The sequence below is a fragment of the Eucalyptus grandis genome, chromosome 4 (genome assembly GCF_016545825.1).
Source record: "Eucalyptus grandis isolate ANBG69807.140 chromosome 4, ASM1654582v1, whole genome shotgun sequence".
Lineage (NCBI taxonomy): Eukaryota > Viridiplantae > Streptophyta > Magnoliopsida > Myrtales > Myrtaceae > Eucalyptus > Eucalyptus grandis.
Genome location: NC_052615.1, coordinates 38,180,125 through 38,201,177, shown reverse-complemented (window position 1 = coordinate 38,201,177; position 21,053 = coordinate 38,180,125). Strand labels below are relative to the sequence as shown.

The following is a 21,053-nucleotide window of genomic DNA, read 5'->3' as shown; positions in this document are numbered from 1 at the left end:
GGCTCTGTGTGTATACATGCGAGTTACCGCCATGATTCGGTGTTTGAGACTTTATGGAATATGATTGACTATTAAAATTATCTTTAGACCAATGTATGCACATATAATACAATTTTAATTAATATGAGAATGTAAAAGTTTTCCTAATGTGAACTATATTAATTGATATTAATTTACCGTTTCTGAAGCGTAAAAACGAAGTTTGGTCTAAGGTGAGATAGAATGTTTCTTAATTAGTCTAATATGAGGCCGGCTAGTGTGGGCCGAGTTGAGCCAGCCCGTAATGAGGGCTTGATTGGAAACTCTATAAATAGTGCTTAAGTCTCTCCTTTAACCCTAATTTTCTCACATGTATCCTCACATAAGGGGCGTTAATCTAACGTTAAAGGGTGAGTGAGCCGTCTTATTGAGCCGGTGATATGGAGGGCAATAGAGGAAAAAAAGACTTGCATGTAGGCAATAGAGGAAAAGACTTGCATGTAGAACATCAGTTTTTCTCTTTCACTTTAAAAACAATGGATCCTAAAACAGGTGCGTTAATCTTTATACTCAATTATACATGTTATTATTCTGGTTATGGAGATCTTGGGATTGCGCAATTTGCATCCAACATGTTATTTAAATTTGTTATTCATTTAGTGTAAAAATAGCAAGTAAAACACTAGTCATCGATTTTCAATACCACGGAATCTACTAAGAGATTCTACGGTCGAAAACACCCCAAAGCAAGTTTTGATTATTACATTGCCTCGGTGTTAAATTTAACATGCAATTATATAAATGTAAAATTAGGGAAATTAGGAAAAAAAAAGAAAAGAAAAGAGAGAGTTTGGATAACATTATCTTCTTCGTGAATTCAATTTATTTTTTACATTAGAGTGCGTGGATATCTTTTAGTAGCGTCATATTCAATGTAATTTTCTACGAATAGTTATAATGGCTAAGCCACAGCACTAAAACTCAAGATCCTACCTTTTTATCTAAAATCTATAATTCACTGGAGTTCGTAAGATAAAAATTGATGAATAATAAACTAATAAATTAATCCTTTTCTTTGTTGAGAGGATAATAGCACGCAAAGTTCATAAACTTTAACTCAATGTTTAATGTAATTTTTGAACTTTTAATTTATTCAATATGGTTCTTGGACTTTTAGTATTTGTTCAATGTAGTCTTTGATGTTCGAAATAGTTATTCAATTAATTTTAAATCAAAGACAACATTGAACATTTTTATATAATTTAGGAACTAAATTGAACATGTAAAAAAAATTTAGGGACTACATTAAACAAATTAAATGTTCATGGTTCATATTGAATATTAGGGTAAAGCTCATGGCCAATATTAAACAAATTAAAAGTTCGGATATTACATTACATATTAAACCAAAGTTCAGGGACCGTTTGTGTCATAATCGGACTAGTTTAAGTGGGATATATTTTACCATTGTGTCCAAAAGCTTGGTAATGTTAGTAGGCAGAATGTTTGGAAGAATAACGCAATGACGCATAGCACTACGGAATGAGTGTGAGATTGGCTTGCCTTCTCAAAAATGGATCGGCTTGAAGTGCTTTTAATGAGATGATCTAGTGTTTGCCAATCAATCTTTTGGAAGTGTTCGGTACTCATTTTCTAGCGTAGATGCTAAAGTTGTTCGTCTAGGGTGAAATGGCAAGTGTTGATCATATTTGCAATTGCATTCGTTTGACATTATACTTCAGTGTATTAAGAACCCAATTTCTCCAGGTGTATCGAAAAACCTTTGAAATGAAGTATTTTTGATAAGTTGTGTGAGAATTTGTGAGAGCACTCTTAACTACTCTAATTTTTTTTTAAAGTCATGAAATACCCCAAATTTTATCAATTGTGGCACATATATCCCAATTTTGTTGTGATACAAAAACCCCCAAACTTGTAGATGTGTAATACACTTACCCTAAAAATTTTCTATGGCACCAAAGACCCCATAGATATAACTCATTCCGCGGTGGACGCGTTGGTTTGCGCCTTATCCTCTCATCTGGGAGGGAAGGGTTCAAACCTCCATGCCCCCATTGCACGACTTAAGTGAAGTGCTGTGGAAGGTGGGCCCCCATGCTAGTGGTCCCCTTGGTTTGCGCCGCCGGTTGTTGGTTTACGGTGATTCCAGGGTCATCAAAAAAAAAAAAAAAAACCCCACAGATATGAGTTTGGAGTTTTTGGTATCATATCAAAAAGTTTAGGATAAATGTATTACACAAGTATAAGTTTGGAGTATATATGTCATACATATATATATAAATTTGGAAATTTTAGTGTGACAAAAAAAAGCTTGAGGTAAATATGTTATAATTAAATTTTGATGGCTTTCATTCAATGTTTAAGTTGTTAGATGAGCACATGATTTATTATTTAAATATTTTCATGGTGCAGTGAGTGGAATGATTTTCAAAGACCTCCTCGGGGAAGGTGATGACTTGGAACTGGTTTCCTAATATGGTGAGGTGGACAATTGAAGCGGACGACGACTTGGTTTTTTACTCGTTTGGTTGGGCTTTCTCAAGGGGCTTGGGAAAATATTTTGTGTTTGGCATGTGTTTTTCAATGCCCATTTGCCCAATGCCAGCATTCCTAATGTTGAAAGCCCAATCTTTGGGGTAGGGCTGCTTTGAGCATTGGGCATTTCGAAAATGCGATTTCACCTTTGTTCACCTGTTCATCGTCTCCTTCGCCGTTCGTCTTCTTATTTGCGATGGGCGGCGCTCAGCCGCAAGCGGCCAGATCTGGCCGCTGGGAAGCCTTGCCTGAGGTCACACAACCTCAGGCGAGGTGGCTTGAGGTCGGGCGACCTCGAGCGCCTGAGGTCAAGCAACCTTAGGCAGCGTTGCCTGGTCGTGTGCAACCAGGCGAGGCCAGATTTGGCCGCCAGACGGCCGAGATCCGGTCCGCGCAACCTCCGGCGGCTAGATCCGGCGGTCCGGCGAGCGGCCAGATCTGGTCGGCCGCCGGAATTTGATTTTAGACTTTAAAAAAATAAAAAATAACAAAAGCTAATTACAAATGTGAATTTTGCCAAACGGTGTTTATGCTAAGTTGCATTTCAATATTATAATTTACCAAACGGTCTAACATTTTTAAAAACCCATTTACCTCAAAAGTATCGCATTCTCCTAAAGATATTTCCCAAAGCCGAATCAAACGGGCAAGTACAACAATGAGGTGGACACTGAAGTGGACAGTCGTCATCATCTTCCCGACAAGGTATCCGAAATCATTCGACCCATCAACCTACCATGAATAACTTCATTTGGAGGGTTTGTCGACACGCCCTTACCAATCTCTCTCTATCATTCCTCATTTAAGACCCCCGTCTCCCCCCTGTCCTCTTCCCTCCCTCGCCATCTTCTCCTCCTTCAAGCAAAGCATCATCCATAATAACAAACCTTCCGGTTTCGGGCCGGTCATTGCAAGCCTTCTCCTTGCTCGCTGGGCGTGCCAGCCCAATGAGGATGGTGGCGACTTGGGGCTCTTCCCTTCTCGGTCTATCTCCCTTCGAGCTCAACATGGGGAATGCCATTCGCGCTCCCCTCGAGTCCGTGAGCTTCTCTCTCTCTCTCTCCCGCTGATATGAGTTATTCTTTCATTGCTTGTGATTGTGTTTCGATTCCTTTTCATCTCACACGACCATGTCGCCCTGCGAGTTCGGAAATTGTAAAGATGTTCGACGCGAAATAGGAAGGATTAAGATTGCATTGGGATTGAAGTTAGACTGCTTCTCGATTTGCTGAAGAACTTTGGCTTGCGCGTGATGAACCACATTGATTTGTTCTGCTAAAGTTTATGACCAAGGTTGTTTTTTCCGGTGCTGTCCGAGGCTCGACGAGTTGTGGATGGATGGAGATGGAAAGAGGAAAGTCGTGTGCTAGAAGAGAGATACACTCGTTAATGAGTACTTCTGTTGATGAGTTGGTCACACAGTGTTGAGAGTGCTAGTATGAACAAAATAAAGGAGTTAGGGAAGAGAATAAGAACACAAGAATTATAGTGGTTCGGCTTAATCCAAGCCTACGTCCACTCTCCCACGATAACAGCCTTCTTGGCTGGATTCCACTATGCAATCAACAAGAGATTACAACTCCGAGTGCAAACACTTAGTAGTAGATCACACTATCTCACTAAGTCACTCTCTTGGTATTTCTCTCACGATTACAAACGTTTAAGCTCTCAAGAGACAAGTATATGATCTAAAGTCGCTTAGACTTTGGAATTATAAATTCTACGCTCCGTCTCTTACTTGCTCATCGGTCCATGATCTCCTTAAATACTCCTCCACTTCCAAACTACCGTTGGACAGCATCCCGGAGAATCGTCTTCCAATATACCCATTGGACAGCTCGTATCTTAGAAGATTTGGTAGCCGTTGAGTGACAAAGGTAAAATCCCAAATTGATTCCGATCGCCCATACAAACGAAATCTTGGTTTCCATAAGTAAAGCTTCTTCGTATAGAAAGATCTTGTCTTCAATCAAATCAATCTTGATGTGGAATCCAAACCAGATCACTAGCCGTTGTATGATTGGGCTTGAGTTACGATTCATCGAATCTGGATGTAAAGTCCGAGTCTTGAGACTTTACGATATGAGTCTTGAGACTTTACAACCTGGGTCTTTAGACTTTACAATCTGAGTCGTAGACTTTACAATCTCGAGTCCTGCACCCAGGTTCAGCTTCAAGATAGAGTCGTCTTCGACTTTGAGTCTTGAGTCCGACGGTCTTCGAGACTTTGACACATCTTGAGACTTTGACACGATCTTGGTCGTCTTCGAGACTTTGCCAATATCCTTTACATGTTCTAACATCTGCATGGTCTATTACTCAACCATCAAACATGTTAGTAGCCTTTGATTTATTTTGTCATCTTCAAAACATCATAAGGGATTTCCTAACAATCTCCCCTTTTTGATGATGACAAAACAATCTCTGAATATGCAGATTTGTAAACATGCTTTTAAAAATATTAATTTAAATCAAAGGATATCAGAAGATAACAAATAGATTGAGCATAATAATATTTAGAAAATAATCACAGCTCAATATTATGCCATAGATAATATCAACCAATGCATATTCATATCTTCTCCCCCTTTTTGTCATAATCAAAAAGCGATAATGATGGATTCACGTAGAGAATGATAACAAATATCTTGCATGAATCACAATTTCAAAAAATCAGCTTTTATCGAATATTAAAGATATGCAATATAGCTCACTTTGATTATATTAGCAAATATCCAATAAAAATCACGGATGCATCATGAAATTCACGTACCATTTTTGTCATAAAAGATTTGTTAATGACAAAAGGTAATAAGAGATGCACTAACCGGATTTTGTAGAATAAATTCTGACACAATTACCTTTCCTTCCATCCATAATAAGATCACGATCAATCAAAAAGATTTTTCCATAATTGATCAAAGCTCCCCCTCAATTTGTTGCCTTTTTGAGGTGATCACGATTCTTTTCCTTTTCTTTTGGATTCGATTTCTCCCCTTGATTTCCTCATCGGATTCTGAGTCTTGTTCTGAATGAGACTCGATTACGAGTCTCCGTCTGAGTTAGACTCAGATTCTGAATGTGCCATCAAGCATAGATTTCTTTGCTCATCATCTTCTTTCATGATTCTTTTCTGGCCATTCTGCTTGTATTGACTTCTTCCACTGAATTTCCTTTCTTTTCTACTCAGCTTTTTGAATTTCTTGACCATAAAGGCAAATTCTTCATCGTCCATGTCATTTTCTGAATCTGTTTCATCAAAAACAGCATTAGATATTAAAGCAATGGACTTCTTACCTTCAGGATCTTCGTCATTAAGTTGTTCCACTTCATAGGATTGAAGAGTGCCGATCAATTCATCAACGGAGAGTGGCATAATCCTTTGAGTCTCCCGGATTGAGGTCTTGACATGGTTCCAATCTTTTGAGAGAGATCGCAAGAGTTTGTTGACCTTCATTGGGGAAGTAATTGGATGACCTTGATATGCCAAACCGTTTACAATTTCTGTAAAACGATTAAACATATCTCCAATCGACTCTCCTTGCTTCATCTTGAAGGATTCATAATTGCCGAGAAGAAAGTTTACTTTTGTCTCTCTTACACGATCGGTCCCTTCATATGTAACATGAAGTTTATCCCAAACTTCTTTTGCTGTTTCACATGAAGAGATTCTGTTATATTCAGTAAGAGACAAAGCGCAATATAAAGAATAAATTGCTTTCGCATCAAGCGCTTCTCTTTTGGACATCTCCGTCCGAGACATAGGAGCGATGGGGTTGATTCCTCTTTCCACAACATCCCATTGTAAGAGATCTCTGGATCTTAGGAATGCTTTCATTTTGTTCTTCCATACATCGTATTCCTTTCCATCAAAATATGGTGGCCTTGTGTTGCTTTGCCCTTCCATAAGTCCTAGTGCCAACATACTAGCCATAAAGAATCTTTAGCTCAAAAGTAAAAACACTTTTATAAACCGAGCACTTGGCTCTGATACCAATTGAGAGTGCTAGTATGAACAAAATAAAGGAGTTAGGGAAGAGAATAAGAACACAAGAATTATAGTGGTTCGGCTTAATCCAAGCCTACGTCCACTCTCCCACGATAACAGCCTTCTTGGCTGGATTCCACTATGCAATCAACAAGAGATTACAACTCCGAGTGCAAACACTTAGTAGTAGATCACACTATCTCACTAAGTCACTCTCTTGGTATTTCTCTCACGATTACAAACGTTTAAGCTCTCAAGAGACAAGTATATGATCTAAAGTCGCTTAGACTTTGGAATTATAAATTCTACGCTCCGTCTCTTACTTGCTCATCGGTCCATGATCTCCTTAAATACTCCTCCACTTCCAAACTACCGTTGGACAGCATCCCGGAGAATCGTCTTCCAATATACCCATTGGACAGCTCGTATCTTAGAAGATTTGGTAGCCGTTGAGTGACAAAGGTAAAATCCCAAATTGATTCCGATCGCCCATACAAACGAAATCTTGGTTTCCATAAGTAAAGCTTCTTCGTATAGAAAGATCTTGTCTTCAATCAAATCAATCTTGATGTGGAATCCAAACCAGATCACTAGCCGTTGTATGATTGGGCTTGAGTTACGATTCATCGAACTGGATGTAAAGTCCGAGTCTTGAGACTTTACGATATGAGTCTTGAGACTTTACAACCGGGTCTTTAGACTTTACAATCTGAGTGTAGACTTTACAATCGAGTCTGCCCCGGTTCGGCTCGGCAGATAGAGTCTGTCTTCGAGACTTTGAGTCTTGAGTCGACGGTCTTCGGACTTTGACACATCTTCGAGACTTTGACACAGATCTTCGGTCGTCTTCGAGACTTTGCCAATATCCTTTACATGTTCTAACATCTGCATGGTCTATTACTCAACCATCAAACATGTTAGTAGCCTTTGATTTATTTTGTCATCTTCAAAACATCATAAGGGATTTCCCTAACAAGTGTCGAATTGGGCGAATGAGCGTTGCTCATCGTTTTTCTGTTTGATGCAATTATTAGAGAATGGTCATGATACTTTTAGCTGATACATCATAGAGGAACAATGGGGCAAATTTGATGAAATTTGACTTGTACCCTTTTAGTATGGAGCTCTACTTGAAGGTCTCGCCGTGCGAAAACATGATCTGGACATGTTAGGAATGAGGCTGAGGGAGGAAGTAACTAATTCCCAAAACAAATGAAACAAAGCATTCGATGATCTGAAATGTCGAACCATTCCTCCCTTCGCTAAATATGGTGAAGTTGGTATACTATCGGTCTTCGAGCTTCTTTTTGTGAATTGCAAATCTGTATTTTGGTCGGTGATGTTTCGGTTCCCACAACAACTACCATATATTAAGCCTTATCTCGCTAATAGTCTCGTTTGTTAAATAACAATTAACGAAGCACGTTCCCATATCCAAAAGCTGGTGTTCCATTTGCTATAATATGCTTGATGTCTCCTACACATGTTCATGCATGATTTCTCTCACGATGAGTTTTGGTTGAACCAGCCTGTGGCGAGCGCTTCTTCATCGTTCTCGAGCAAAACTGGATGCGGCTTTTCAGATGGAGGGATCCGAGCATTTGATGTCTAGTGGATGGGGCAGAGTTCAGCATGCCCTTCGTCTGCTGCTAACCAAGCCAGCTTTGCCATATTCTCGAATTGACGTATTGTAGGATCCTCTAGGAATTTGTTTTTTTATTTTTTATTTTCCATGCCGGATCATGGTTTAGTTCTGGATAAATAATGAGACTAAAACCTGAGGTAACCGAGAACAAGCAAATTAGATTTACCAATATGTTTACACTTTCATGGAAAGTAGCACATTCACACTATAGTATGTATCAGAATTGTGAGATACATCCTGATTCAAACTACGGCTCAAGCTGAAGCTTGATCCTTTCTTCTCTATCGTCCTTTGTCGTTATGCCAGAACAAACCCTATAATCCTTAACCAAGTTTTAACGAGAGGTCTGTCTGTTTGTAGAGATTGGTTATCATGGTAGTCTTGGATGAAGCTATCTGGAGCGCCATTATGAATGATCCGTCGGTCCAGAATTTCCAGGATTGGCTCCACTCAGGTTCGTATGGACTAAACGAAAATGAAGATTATGGTTTCACTGGATTCAACTGAGCATGTCGCATGTATAAGTTCATCTTCTGATCATGTCAGTCCAATGAAGTATTGTAGCGGCTATATCAAGCGCGACCAAGATTGAGAAGTAAAGAAGTTTGAAAGTGGCGAGTCGAAACTGCTTTCGTAGGAATCAAATCAGCATGAATGTTTTGGAGCATATCTTGATGTTCTTATTCACCAACATTATCATATCTTGATTGTCTGCAATCTTTTGTTGCTGGGGAGCAAGAAGTTCTCAGACTGTAACCGTATGGATTGCAGATGGAACTGAAAGCCCTCAGATTCGTGAGGAAGAAATCGTCCGCGTTACGAACAGTCTGCAGTGGCTCTTGGACATCTTGAAGGACAAAATCATGGTCCACGTTTCAAAATTCAAGCTGCTTTTGAACGGGACGTTTCGACCTCCCCAGTCGGCCACACCGGCAGCTGCGGCCGAGCTAGACGAACAAGTCCGATCGTCCTAGCTGCTCTCGGTCCTAATCATCTTGGTCATAGTGTTGGCACAATTACGCGATGCTTCCAGATCGATCTGCTTATCATTTCTACGCAGGTTCATGACATGATGCGCTTCGAGATGTGATACGAGTGTACCGAGTTTGCCGTCAAATCTGAATTCCCCTTAGTACTACTTGTATGTGAATTTGTGTGAACAGCTTGCGAGAGGCAAAAGTGTTGCTGCTGCAACCACTGGGATTCGCCCTAGTGGCCACCCTTCCAACATGGAATGGGAGGTGAGGGGTTCAAATTCCCACATTTTCAAGGGGATGGGGTGGGGACGCGTAAGTTTTAGAAGTGAGTTTCGACTCCCACGTCCTGCAAGAGGCATGGCAAAAGTAGTGTAGAGTAGGAATAGAGTAGGACCGATAAAAAAAAAAAAAATTGTTGCCGCTGCTTTTAATTTCCTAGTTTTCGAGAATATCGAGTGAAACCTTTCGATTAGACGCCTCGCCAATTACCAACAGGCAACGGCTAGAGATATTTACGAGAGAATACTAATTATTATGGGCTAATATCCTGAAAAATCATAAATTATTAAATTTGTGACAAATTTATCATAAATTAATTCTTTATCATAAAAAATTCTAAATTGATATATTTGTAATAAATTTACCTAAAATTAATTGTTTTGATCACAAAATATGCCAAATTGATAAATTTGTGATAAATTTATCAATTGCTGTTTTTCGGTAAATATCATAAACTAGTACATTTGTGAGAAATTGATGATAAAACCTTAAACCGATATACTCGTGGATTGTCACGTATCATCCAATTTAGCAATTTAATGATAAAATTTAATAGAAATTAATAGATGATAAATTTATCATAGGTGTATCGGTTTGTGATTTTTTTCGTAGTAAAAAAATTAATTTAAAGTAAATTTGTAACAAGTGTATCGGCTTGGTATTCTTCTTGTTATTAACTCGATATCTACTAAATAATATTTTCTTAAAATTATATAAATTAAATTAATATGATTAGATTTTAAAAGACGGAAATAAAACTAAGTGAACTATCATAAACGTGTGTGCACGTTATGAAGAAGTTCTAGTTTTTACTCTTTTATTGTAATGTTCAATTTTAGTTAATGCTTCAACAATTCTTTTAGTTTAGTTACATACCAAATCGACGCTAGTGTAGTTCGATCAAAACGATACTTCCAATTATGAGTATATTTCAGGCAATAAGATATGCTTTTTTTTTACAGTTGAGAATTAATTAGACAAATTATATACTTAAAGATACTCTATCTTTATTATCGAGATAAGTCGAAAATGATAAATTTTTAGGAAGGTTAATACAAATTTTTTTTTAATTTTTTTTTTTTATCGATTGAATGCACTCGAGAATACTTTTAAAGAAACTTTCAATATACCAATCTTATAATTTTAAAATCGAATAAAAGATAAAAACCTAATTACGACAAATCAATAAATTAACGCTGATTGATCGTACAATCACGCCTAGCATTTATTGTGTGGTGATCACAAAAGTAAAGTTAAAAGGGAGGGTTACGTGGCACGCAGGAAGTGATCTATCTAAAATCAAAGTGTAGATATGAAATATGTCGCGAAAATTTTGGGTACCTTTCGTTAAAAAAAAAAAAAAAGTTGAAGGGGGCATGCGGCAAAATTTCGGATGAAATAAAAAAAAAATTAAAAAGGTTGATTGAGAGCCTATTCGGTAACCATTCCGTTCCGATAAATAATTTTTATCGAAATGATTTTTTCTAATTATATTCTTAAAAATAATTTCTGAGCAAAAGAAGGCGCTTGGTAACTATCTACAATTTTTATTCCATGAATAGAAATACGTTTGGTAAAATTCTTAAATTCTTTTGTTTTTTCAATTTTTTAATACTTTTATTATTTTTTTCTTTTTTTCTCTTCTTCCTCCTTCTTTTGTAGCGGTGGCCGGCAATCCATCGGGTGAGCTTAGCTTCATCGGATATGAGCGAGGTAGACCTCGCCTAGCCAAGGCGAGGCCGAGCCTCGTACAACCTCGGCGAGGCTAACCTCACCGAGGGTCGACGATGTTTCGGCGAGGTTATCAACCCTCGTCTGGTCAATTGCCGGCCATAGCCGAGGCAGGCGACCGACCAAAGGAAGAAGAAGAAAGGGGAAGAGAAGAAAAGGAAAAATATGAATTGATTATAGGAATTGTTTTTGGGAACAAAAAACTACTTTTTTTTTTTTTTTTTCTTGTTTTTGTTCCAAATTTATTCTCGAGAAAAAAAAGAGTATATTTTTTGTTTTCGTGAATAAAAATTTACCAAACAGGTTTTTATTCTTTTTTTGTTTCCTAAAATAAAATAACAGATATAATTGTTATGGAGAACGGAAATTTATTTTACCAAACAAGCCTAAGGACGTGTTTGGTAACCATTGTTTTGGGGAATACTTTTTAATTATAAATGTTTTTTTTTTTTAAATTTTGTTCCCGGGAATAATTTCTAAGCAAAAACGCACTTGGTAACTATCCAAAATTTCTATTCTGCGGATAGAAATACGTTTAGTAAAACTCTTAAATCTTTTTGGTTATTTTAATTTTTTAATATTTTTATTATATTTTTTTTTTTTTTTTCTTTTTCTTTCTCCTTCTTCTTTGTAGCCCGTTGTGGCCGGCGGTTAGCAATGCTCTAGCGAGGTTGTCGAAAGAAGAAGAAAGGAGAAAAGAAGAAGAGAAGAAATGAAAAAACAGAGAAGAATTGTTCCAGAAACAAGAGGTTACTTTTTTTTATACTTTTTTCTACTTATGATTTCTATTTCGAATCTATTTTGGGGAACAAAAATTTTACTAAATAAATTTTTTTTTTTTAAACAAAAGAATAGAAATAGTTATTGTGAAGAACAGAAATTTTCTTCACCAAACAGAGCCCAAGTTTTCATCCGTTAAAAAAGGAAGGAAATACGTAATAAAAAATTAATGTAAAAAATAAAAATTTCATCGAGATTGGAAGTTAAAAAGTATTTAATTTCCTTCCCACCATTTCAGCACCCTCTCTCTTTCTCTCTCTCTCTCAAGTTGCGACATTTCCTCCTCATTGGCGTTCTCCATTAAGCTCGTGCATGCATCGTCGATCGATTCCATCGGCCTTCGCGAGATCTGAGGAAGCTCCGGGGCCGGATCGGGCGGGGCCATGGCGGAGGGCAATGCGCCGTCGAGGTACGTGAGGCTGACGAAGGACCAGGCGCCGCTGGAGGACATCACTCCCGGCGAGCTCAACCAGCCCGTGCAAATCCCTCAGGTCGTCGGCTCTCCCATTCACCCTCTGTCTCTCTCTCTCTCTGTGTTCGGTTTGATTTTTGATTTGATCAACTGGGTCTTCCTCGTCGCGTGGGTTCGGATGCCGGAGCAACCGGTTCTGGGAATCCCGTACGTTTCTCCGGTTTCTCCGGTTTCTCCGGTTGGGTGGTTTGGATGCGAATCTAACGCTCGTGTCGGGGTCGATCGGGATTTTCGGCGATGGGAAATGGATACGTGAATGTGAGTGCGAATGTGAACGGTTGTTGTTTGTGCGGCGAGTTCGTAAATGTTCGCACATGGATTTCGTCTGTGCTGCTCTGTTTCTCGGTGGGGCAGGGTGGTTTGGATGTGAATCCAAGGCTCGTGTCGGGGTCGATCGAGATTTTCGGCGATGGAAAATAAGTACGTGAATGTGAGAGGGAATGCGAATGGTTGGTGTTTGTGCGGCGAGTTCTTACGTAGATTTCGTCCGGGCTGCTCTGTTTCCCAGTGGGGGTGAGGAACAGAGAGAATTTTTACAACGGGAAAAGAGAAAGGAACGATGGGGTGGGGTGGGGTGGGGAGGTTTGGATGTGAATCTAAGGCTCGTGTCGGGGTTGATCGAGATTTTCAGCGATGGGAAATGGGTACGTGAACGGTTTTTGTTTGTGCGGTGAGTTCGTACATGGATTTCGACTGTGCTGCTCTGTTTCTCGGTGGGGGTGGGGGACAGAGTGAAAATTTTTACAACCGGAAAAGAGAAAGGAACGATGAGAAGCTGGAACTGCGAGATCGTGAATTCATCATTTTGGGTTTAGTTTTTTTTTTTATCCTTTTCGTGCGTTTTGAGCTGGCAAATAAGGCGTGGGAGGTGTGAAATAGGATCCGGGTGATCAGGACTAGGAGACTATTATAAATTTCAGTGTTAGAAGTTTCCTCCTGCACTGCCTGGACACGGGTGTTGACTTCCCATTGCATATGCTGTCTAGAATTTGCGTTTTATTGCATGATCAGTTACTAGACTCTTTTGTTCTTGGGATGTTACGTTCAGTGCTGATTTTTATGTTCTGCTCTACAGTTGAATGTCCGTAGATGTTCTGAATGTGGGCAACCTTTACCGGAAACTTACGAGGCCCCAGCTGACGAAGATTGGACGACTGGCATTTATGCTTGTGCTGATGATCCTGAAAGCTGTAAGAGTCTTCTTCACATTTCAACAACATGGATGGTCATTATGTAGTCCATTTTATCTCTATTTCCTACCTAGATTGAGAATTTCATTTCTCAAAACATCCCATTTTTTAAAACTTAAGGGGAGACCAGATGCTTCTGGTTGAAATTTGAATTGTCGTTCCATTTTAATCTTACTTGATCATTAAGAGAATGAATTAGGCTATGGCATGGTGCATTGCTGTTGCTGTGAATGGCAACCATTTGTATTGTGTCTTTCTGTTATCCAAGCCTGGCCTGGTCATTTCCCTGTAATGCGTCCAGGTTGTTTCACCTGGCGGCATCATCGCGGGGATCCCAGTTGGGCCCCCTTTCCCTTTCGGGAGTGACCGGGGTAACCCAGTGGGGTCTACCTTTATTTTTTACTGGGAAAGGAACCTAAGGGAACAAGCAGGTTCTCCCTGCTTCCCTATTTAAACCCATGAGCAGTTTAAGGACCTGCTCAGGTCCATTTCACAGGGTTAGATTTGATATTAGGAGGAATATTAGAAAGTGAGACCTGCAGTTCTGTCGCTTTCACGTTCACTAGGGTTTACCACCAGCATAGGTTTACATTGACAACATCACCCCCCTTAGGATTGTGCGGCTATAGTGAGGGATCTGATGCAGTGGTTCTGATATCTTCGATGAGAATTAAGGCTAGCAAGGCCCCTGTGCCTCGCACCATCTCTATGATAGTGTCCATGAAAATCACCTTTCTTCCTTCCAATGTTTGTTTTGTCTTGTTGTTTTCTTCCTTGAAACTCAGTGAGGCTTAAAACTTAGGGCTTACTAATTGGTTTAAGCACGTTCTGGATGATAACATGAACTTGCATTATTAAAACAGGAGTTTAGTACCTCAAGAATTGAACAGGGCGGTAAAAGTTACCTTATTGATTGTCATCCCCTGACTCCGGTTAACTTTCTTTCTCTTAAATTTAATTCATGATAGAACAACATGAACTTGTGTTCTTTCTTTTTTTTCTTTTTTTATTACCATAGAAATGCAAGAATGCCATTTCAGATCTGTTTAGCAATTCACAGTTGTCATAATCTTTTGTGAATATGCGTAGAAAGTCATGGTACGTTCTCCCCTAGTCCTCAGCCGTTTCCTGCCTTTGGCCAAAAAAAAAAAAATCCTGCCTATCTTTTCCTCTACGAGCAGGTTCAACTGGTTTGGTCAAAATGGAAATACAAAATATGGAGCCGAATCCATCACCACTGCAATGTCCATTTTTCATTCCTTTAATAGCTGACTATTCTGTAAGTAGGCTTGGGGACGGAAGCATCTGATATGATATGATCTTTTAGTCCAATAACGATTTGACCTGTTAGTATAGTGGAAGAGGGACATATACTTTTCTCTAAAAGCAAACTTTCATAAGTCTTTTGTTCCTCAGTTGCGGTTCCTCTGGTTCTTTCTCTCTCTTTCTTATCCTTTCTATGGTGCAGTTATGATTCTAAAATATAATACAATATACAGGCCGGACAGGGCTTTTCTGCCCCTGTGTGCTGTTTGGGCGCAATGTAGAAACATTGAGAGATGATATTCCTTGGACAAATGCTTGTGTTTGCCATGCCATATTTGTTGAAGGCGGATTAGCTCTTGCCGCAGCAACAGCGGTGTTTCATGGTATTGATCCTAGGACATCATTTCTTATCTGCGAGAGTCTGTTTTTCGCTTGGTGGATCTGTGGCATCTACACTGGCCTCTTTCGGCAGTCATTACAAAATAAGTATCATCTGAAGGTGAGTTTCTTTATACTTCTTAGGTGATATTTTTATAGGTTAGCAAAACTGAAGAGATTCCGATTGATGGATTTAACTGCTGGCTCAATCATCGATGTTTAATTTGGTACTTTACTGATTGAATGAGCTTAAAATGACCATTTTAAACTGAAATCTTGTGTTTTCATAGTTGAAGTTTCAAAAAGTCCCACTATAATAAACATGTACATCCTTAAGTCTCTGCTTGCGGCATCGGTTGTAGCTTCCTTCTGATGCCCAACTGTTTGTCATCAGATTTTTAAGGATTCTTGGCATGCTCGGGGATTACTTCTGCTTGCTGCTGCTGACTTGTTAGCCTTCTTCTGTGCAGAATTCACCATGCGATCCATGTCTAGTGCACTGCTGCATGCACTGGTGTGCGTTGTGCCAGGAACACCGGGAGATGAAGAATCATCTCTCTGATAATGCCGTGCTGCCTGAGACCGTGGTTAACCCTCCTCCCGTTCAAGAGATGAGCTCTAAACACGACCATCAATCTGCAGCTGCGCCACCTGCTCCTGCGTCCAAGGGTCCAGAAAGCACCAATTTGGAAATGCAGCCGGTGTAGGTCCTGTGAACTTACCCTGCCTTGAAGTTGAAGAGCGGCATATAACTACCATTTTTGGGCATTATACACCGCTATTTTTCAAAAGAATATTTACTTGACTGAGTTGTTATCTTCAATTTTTTTTATTTTTTTTGGCAAGAGAATGTTGCGATTCACATCTTAAAATGAAGATTATCCGCTTACAGCTATTGAGATTTGAGAGCAAAGCAACCCATCAAGCATCAACAACAAACCGGACGTTCTTTGACGATATATGTGTGCTTGTGTATATATATATATATATATAAATTTTAAAGAAGGGTTCTTGAATGAATATCATCCCAAGAATGTTCATGATTATTTTTTAACGATGTACACGACGACTCTTCTTGAAGAAATATTTTAATTTAGGGATTGAATATCGTATCCCGTAAAATAAATCATATATAAATTGACCAATAAAAGAAATAATTTACCTTCTAATGACAGGCACGCGTGTCTTGGTTGGTTTAGAACCATTGATATATATATTTTGGTGATCCGGGAACCATTATACAACCGGTAGCCGATGGCGTAAACCTGGGGCGACCCAAGGAGACCCACCTCCCCCAGACCGCGGGTGAGTCGCATAAGCGACCGTGGGGATTTGAACTCGCTCTCTTTCAGTAGAGGGATTGAGCGCAAACTACGCGACCACCAATGGGTGGGTATTAATATTTTTTTTTTTTTGGTAAAGGTAAGAAAAGGGTAGGTATTGATATTCGTAGGGCTGATATCGGGAAAATATCAAACTAGTGCATTTGTGATAAATTTATTTTAAATTAATTTTAAATCATCAAAAATCAGATACATTTATTATAAATTTACCTCAAATTAATATGGATTTCCATGAGGAATTGTCATGTCAACAGTTTCATGGGAAAATTTGAAGGAAGCTAACATAGGGTAAATATATTAGGAAAAATTCCAAATAAGGGTATGAAGTATCCTTATTTTCTCAAATAAGGATTTGAAGTTAATATTATTTCAAATAATGATCCAAAATATTCTTATTTTCTTAAATAAGGGCATGAAATAGACTTCGTGTCAAATAAGAATTTGAAGTGTCCATATAGTCTTAAAGAATGACCTAAGCTCACTATTGAGTGAATGACAATTTCCGTCTTTTAAATTTTTTCCCTTTTTTTTTTCCTTTGCAAACTAAAAATATTAAACTAAAAAAGTTAAAAAAGAACACAAAGGGGAGGGACCCGTCTGTGGTTGTTACCCTATCACTAGTGCTTGTGCGAGGGCTGGCGACCCTTTACAAGGGCTAGCCACCCTTGCCAAGATGCTAGCCACCCTCACCCAGCACTCCCTAACCTTGGTGGTGAGGTCTAGGGGCATTGGGCAAGGACCAGGCCTATGTGAGGGTTGCTCACCCTCACGCAAGGGCGAGCAACCCTCACCCAGATTCTTTGGCGAGGGCTAGCAAAGGCGAGGGTCACTAGCCCTCGCCCGGGCATCGGCAACCTTGCTAGCCATTGTCATCGCCCCAACAACGATGAGGGGGTGGCCACATGTGGGAGGGAGCCCTCTTAGCTCTGTTTTTTCTTTTTTAAATTTTGATCTAATTTAATTTTAATATAAATTATATTTGGAAAAAGATACCCTTGATTTGTTGGATTTTTTTGCCAACTAGGGAGTTGGTAAAGCTAGACCTTTATTTGAAACAATTATAACTACTTCAGACTCTTATTTCAAACACGGTTCACTTAGGGTTCTCATTTGGAATTTTCTCAATATATTGTGGATGTATCGGTATGGAATTTTTGGTGATTTGTAAATTAGTTTGGCGTAATTTATCACAAACATATCCGTTTGAGTTTGTTCATGATGTTAATCTATATTCAAATGGATAGATAATTTTACTTTTCGATCACAAGTAAAGTTCCTTGACAATCTTGAACTTCTCGTACGAGACTTCATCTATTATAACGCTAGAGATGTGACGTCCAACGTGCCTACCTGCTTTGGCTAAATTGGGTCGTCATCACCTTATTGTGACTCCGCTGCTACGTCGGCCTCATTGTCTCATCTTTCAACTCTTTTACTCCATATACATCCCGCCTCACCGTCATGCGTTTCTCACCAATCTCAACTACACATCGGTCGACGTTGGCATCAAATATGACGTGAAGAAGCTGAGCGATAACTATGGTCCTGCCGTGTGATCTCCACACACTAGCGGTGGAGGGGTGGCGGATTTCATCGTTTGGTTGGTGCATCTTGGCATTTAAGCCAGCTGGAGAACCGGGCTTCCTTGTTTAAGGGAAGCCTCTACGTGGTCCTTGGGTACCCTCGAATTGAATCGGTTAGGATCCAAATCACCATCCTCCTTGCAGAGGACCTACCGTTACCCCGGTAGCCGTAGACCCCTCGCTCCTCTCAATACTGTTTCTCCCCTGAGAGGCGGGATACGGGGCCCCCACGTGGGGACTCTCACCCCTGGGAGGTTCTCCCTCCTGTGGGGGGTTCTCCTTAAGCAGTTTAAGGACCTGCTCAGGTCCATCGTTTGGTTATATGGATTGCAGAAGTTGTTTTGAGTGTTACCTCCGAAAAGCTAGAAGTCTAGGAGATCACGTTGAGGTGGTGGGATGACAAAGTGTAGACAGCTCATCATGTCAAATACGTGTGACTCGACTTTTTCTTCAATTTCAAGCTCGGAATGGATTGCAAGCGTGGTCAGTTACTCAGAGCTCGTTCTGGGTTTTGGTGCGCGAGGCTAACTACGTGATCGTGTTCTGTAATGCTAAATTAAGTTCCTTGCATGCTTGCAAGTGTCAAATCTTATTTACACGTAGCCATCAAAGGCGGATAAATATATGTGATTTTGAAAAAGGAAATTATAAACGAAGTAAATCTGGTCTTTGAATAATTTCACGTATCTAGAAATGATTACACCCTCACAATTGAATTATAAACCAGTCGAACTCAAGTTAAATCGAAAATGTTAAAATTATGCATTTAGAGGTTTAAATTTTCACATGGAAGGATGTATTATATGTATTATCACAGAGAAAAAAAAAGGAATAGGCCATCTATGAACAAATAGGACGTGTTAATGTATGATTATCAGGAAAAGTACCAAAAAAGTTATAAACCTATTACATTTGTATTAGTTCAGTCTTAAATATTTCAATTAGATCAATTTAGTCTTAACCATTTCATATTAGTACCAATTTAGTTCATCCGATTAATTTTGGTAGGCCGGTGTTGACATGGACGCTGACTAGTGGTCAGACGCTAACGTGGTAATTTTTCATATTTTTTTGAATTTTTTTTTACTTTTCCGTTCTTTCTTTTTCCTCCTTGGACTTTCCTCATAGTGGCGAGGGTTGCGAAGCTCTTGCTTAGCCTTGCCCAAGGCCACGGGCGAGACAGCTTCACTCAAATTTAAGCAAGGCCAATCTTGCCCTAGCCATGCCACAGGCAAAGGTGACCTCGCTTGTGTCTGGCAAGGTCATGGTGGCCTTCGCCTAGCATTCAATTCAGTAATATAATGGTAAAATTTAACAACACTAATGAAAAATAAAATTTTATTACATGTATATTAATTTTGGATTTTTTTATCAAAAAAGTTTAGAGTAAATTTGTCAGAGGCATACTAATTTGAGATTTTTCATGATATTAATCTAATAAGAAACTGTTATTATTCAAAAACAACACATGTTATGAAAGCGGATATAAAATAGCGACATGTGGTGTATATGAGTAAAAGAAAAGTGAGTAATGAGCATCTTTTTCATTTTTATCTTGTTTGATGAACCTTCTCCTTCTGAATTTGAGTTTTTGTGAGAGAAGTTTGAAGGTTGGATCTTTTAACAAACAAAGTGTGAGATTGCAATCTAACTTAATGGGAATAAGACTAGGAAAGTTGAGGGACAACTCATATAAAAATTTGATAGACACTTCTTGCACTTCATGTAAATTTTGTTTTCATGTACTTGCATTTCATATAAATTTTGCTCCATCTCGGTGTAATTTTTAGTTTTTTATTTTTATTTTTTATTTTAATGGTTGCTGGTGCGTAATCTAACTTGGTGCTTATGTGAAAATGGAAAGTCTCGAGCGTTTGGTGTAAGCGTAGTTACCTCCGCATGAATAGTCACGTCCTTGGAATCATTAATTTCTGCCGGAGACTATTTATCGGTAGAATGTGAAATGTAATTGGCAACCTCCTATTATTTTTCAGTAACATTTCTTTATGGAAGGACAATATTAATATTTTTGTATAATTTAAAATTTTTAGCAAACATATATCAAAAGTTCGTGAACTATATCAAACAAATTAAAAGTTTGAAAGTAAGTTTAAAGATTACGTTGAACAAATTAAAAAATTATGGGCTAAATTGAACAAAATTGTATTTTTTTCCATTTTTTTTTTCGATATATGTTAGTTGTAAATTGGACAAGCTTTTTATCTATGAAGTTTGGTTCCTTCTCTCGAACACGGAGATGGCCGTTGCTCCACCAGTACCTTTTTCTTGAACATCATCGATGTATGGACTTCCCATCTGTCCTGTCAAAAATACAAATTTATACATGGACTTTCCACTTGTCTAAAAGGGTTTTTTGGGCTTATGAAATAGCCCCTTTGATTCCTGGAGAAATGACCACCTTTACTCAGGTGGAGGCATCATTGAACACCGGAAGTCTAATTTCTATGTAATTGGATGGGTGCGAAGGCAAGCTTAAGTGATAGTGAAATGTTGAACTCTGAATAAATTTAATCAAACGTTTGAATCGCGGAAATTTTTTTGCTTTTGGTTGATGGATTGATCGATTCAACTACTGGCTTAATCACGTTGAATTTGGTATTTAACTGATCGAATGAGCTTAAAATGACTTTTTTCTTAAACTGAAATCCTGTTGAAGGGTGAAATTTCGACGAGTGCCACTACAATAAACATGTACATCCTCAAATCGATCATGTTATGATTCTAAAGTTGTAATATAGAATCCGTTGGCAATAGAGACTGTAGCTTCCTTCTGATGCCCACTGCAACTGTTTGACATCAGATTTTTCAAGGACTCTCGGCATGCTCAGGGATTACTTCTGTTCGCTGACTTACGAGCCTTTCGCC

At 38.9% G+C, this 21,053-nt stretch overlaps 1 protein-coding gene across 1 annotated transcript; it reads left to right on the top strand.

The window, feature by feature from the left end:
- Positions 1-12,193: 12,193 nt before the first annotated feature.
- On the top strand, positions 12,194-16,179 carry LOC104430502 (cell number regulator 6-like). The gene is made up of 4 exons (XM_039311709.1): positions 12,194-12,426; positions 13,483-13,597; positions 15,097-15,362; positions 15,712-16,179. The coding sequence occupies exons 1-4, from the start codon at positions 12,319-12,321 to the stop codon at positions 15,946-15,948; spliced, it is 726 nt and encodes a 241-aa protein (XP_039167643.1). The 5' UTR covers positions 12,194-12,318; the 3' UTR covers positions 15,949-16,179.
- The last annotated feature ends 4,874 nt before the right edge of the window (positions 16,180-21,053 follow it).

What these genes read in the sequence shown, in the direction of transcription:
- LOC104430502 (XM_039311709.1), top strand. Translation starts at nt 12,319, where the DNA reads ATGGCGGAGGGCAATGCGCCGTCGAGGTACGTGAGGCTGACGAAGGAC. An exon ending in AGCCCGTGCAAATCCCTCAG is followed by an intron (nt 12,427 to 13,482) that starts GTCGTCGGCTCT and finishes TCTGCTCTACAG; the next exon opens with TTGAATGTCCGTAGATGTTC. An exon ending in TGCTGATGATCCTGAAAGCT is followed by an intron (nt 13,598 to 15,096) that starts GTAAGAGTCTTC and finishes TACAATATACAG; the next exon opens with GCCGGACAGGGCTTTTCTGC.